Below are 1,491 nucleotides of genomic sequence, written 5' to 3'. Positions count from 1 at the left end.
ATGGTCCAATTTTGGCCACAGACTGATTTTGAACGGGTGGGCAGCGTAAAAGTTTCTAAGGAGACACATTGAGCTGTATCTGGAAGAATGAGAGAACAGCTACATGAGGAACTTTGGAGCACGGGAGAGTGTTTCAGGCAGAAGCAACAGCAGTTACAAAGGCCGTGAGGTGGCTGAGTTTGACGTATTTAGGACCTTAATGAAGGCTAGTGTGACAGGAGCTTAATAGAGTCGGGGGAGTGCTAGTAGGTGACGTTAGCTATGTATTTTTATATCAACGGCCTAACCCTTAAGCCAGGCAGCTGTTGGGCAAATCCGTGTTCCCAGTCTTCAAAGGCCTTGCTCAGAACAGGTAGCTGGTTTAGCACTGTCAGTCAGAGGAGGGACTGGGCCTAATCCCTTCCCCTGCGTCTGGTGCCAAGGACAGGGTAGGGCACAGAGGTTTCAGTCAAGATCTGCTGACAGCACGCTTGAGAAAAGAACAGGAAGTGCAGGCTTTGTTGAAGGAGGCTCAGGCGTGGCTCTCTCTTCTTTGGCGCACTCACTCTCAAGTCGTTGACACCTCCTCCACCAGAGAGGTAGCTGGGAAAATGAGATGCAGGGAGGAATCATTTACAGGCCCCACCGAAAAATCTTAAAGGGCTGGGAGCTTGAGGGGCAGGTAGGAAAACGGGCTGTGAGAGCTAAGGGAGGGCATCCCACTTAGCTTGGAGGGGAGGGGAAGTGGGGTCAGGAAGGCAGATGGCACCCTTTAGCCCAGACTCAAGGAATGTGTAAGGGAATTTTAGCTAGAGTGGTTTGGACATTTCATTTTGCTTTCTGGCATCATCATTTCCTCTGAAAACACTCGCAGGCCCCTCTGGCCCTAGTGGGCCTCCCCCGGGGCGGGTCTTAGCTTTACTCCCCAACCCTCTGCAAAAGAGCAGGCCCTCCCAGGAGCGCAAGTCCTGTCTGCAGTTCGCCGATGTTTCCACCAGGGGCCGCTGCGCACGGGCGACGAAGCGCGCGGGTTCCTGAGCCGCAGAGAGGCGGAAGTCGATTGGTTGTCAGGCGAGGCGGGAGGGCGGAGCCTGGGAACTGGCAGGGAGTTGGGGGCTGGGAGCTAGTCCCCTGGCCGAGCCAGGATGGGCTGTTGTCGCCTCAGGCGGCTCCGGGGAGGCTAACGTTGTGTCCTGGGCCTCTGTTTAGACCGCCTCTAGAACTGAGGCGAGTGGAGCAGCACCACGGCCCGGAGATTGGGGCAGGGCAGGTGTTGTCGCCGCCGCAGCAGGCCAGAGTTACCTGAGTAACTGCGGGTCAGGGACCCGCCTGCGGGCCGGCGGTTGGCGCTGGAGACTCTGGAGGGGGAAAGGGAAGCTGGGACTTGATCCTTTGCGCGGGAGGGGCGTCCTGGCAAAGACTAGCGCGGGCTGGGGGTCCGGGAGAGCCCGTTGGGGGCGGGGGGCTCCGGGGAGCCGTCTTCACCGGTTATTCCGGGATCCAGACGGGCGC

The 1,491-nt window shown here is 58.1% G+C and overlaps 1 protein-coding gene across 1 annotated transcript in view; it reads right to left on the bottom strand.

The window, feature by feature from the left end:
• Window positions 1–246: 246 nt before the first annotated feature.
• LOC105522326 overlaps window positions 247–1,491 on the bottom strand; it is a 1,993-nt gene continuing 748 nt past the window's right edge. Inside the window, exons 2-3 of the mRNA XM_011956820.1 lie at window positions 1,282–1,458; window positions 247–582 (exon numbers count right to left, since the gene is read on the bottom strand). Of these exons, the coding sequence (XP_011812210.1) occupies window positions 393–582; window positions 1,282–1,458 (367 nt within the window). The 3' untranslated portion in view covers window positions 247–392. The remainder of the gene's footprint in view (window positions 583–1,281; window positions 1,459–1,491) is intronic.

The sequence above is a fragment of the Colobus angolensis genome, unplaced genomic scaffold (assembly GCF_000951035.1).
Source record: "Colobus angolensis palliatus isolate OR3802 unplaced genomic scaffold, Cang.pa_1.0 Scaffold424, whole genome shotgun sequence".
Lineage (NCBI taxonomy): Eukaryota > Metazoa > Chordata > Mammalia > Primates > Cercopithecidae > Colobus > Colobus angolensis.
This window is presented reverse-complemented; position numbering and strand designations above follow the sequence as displayed.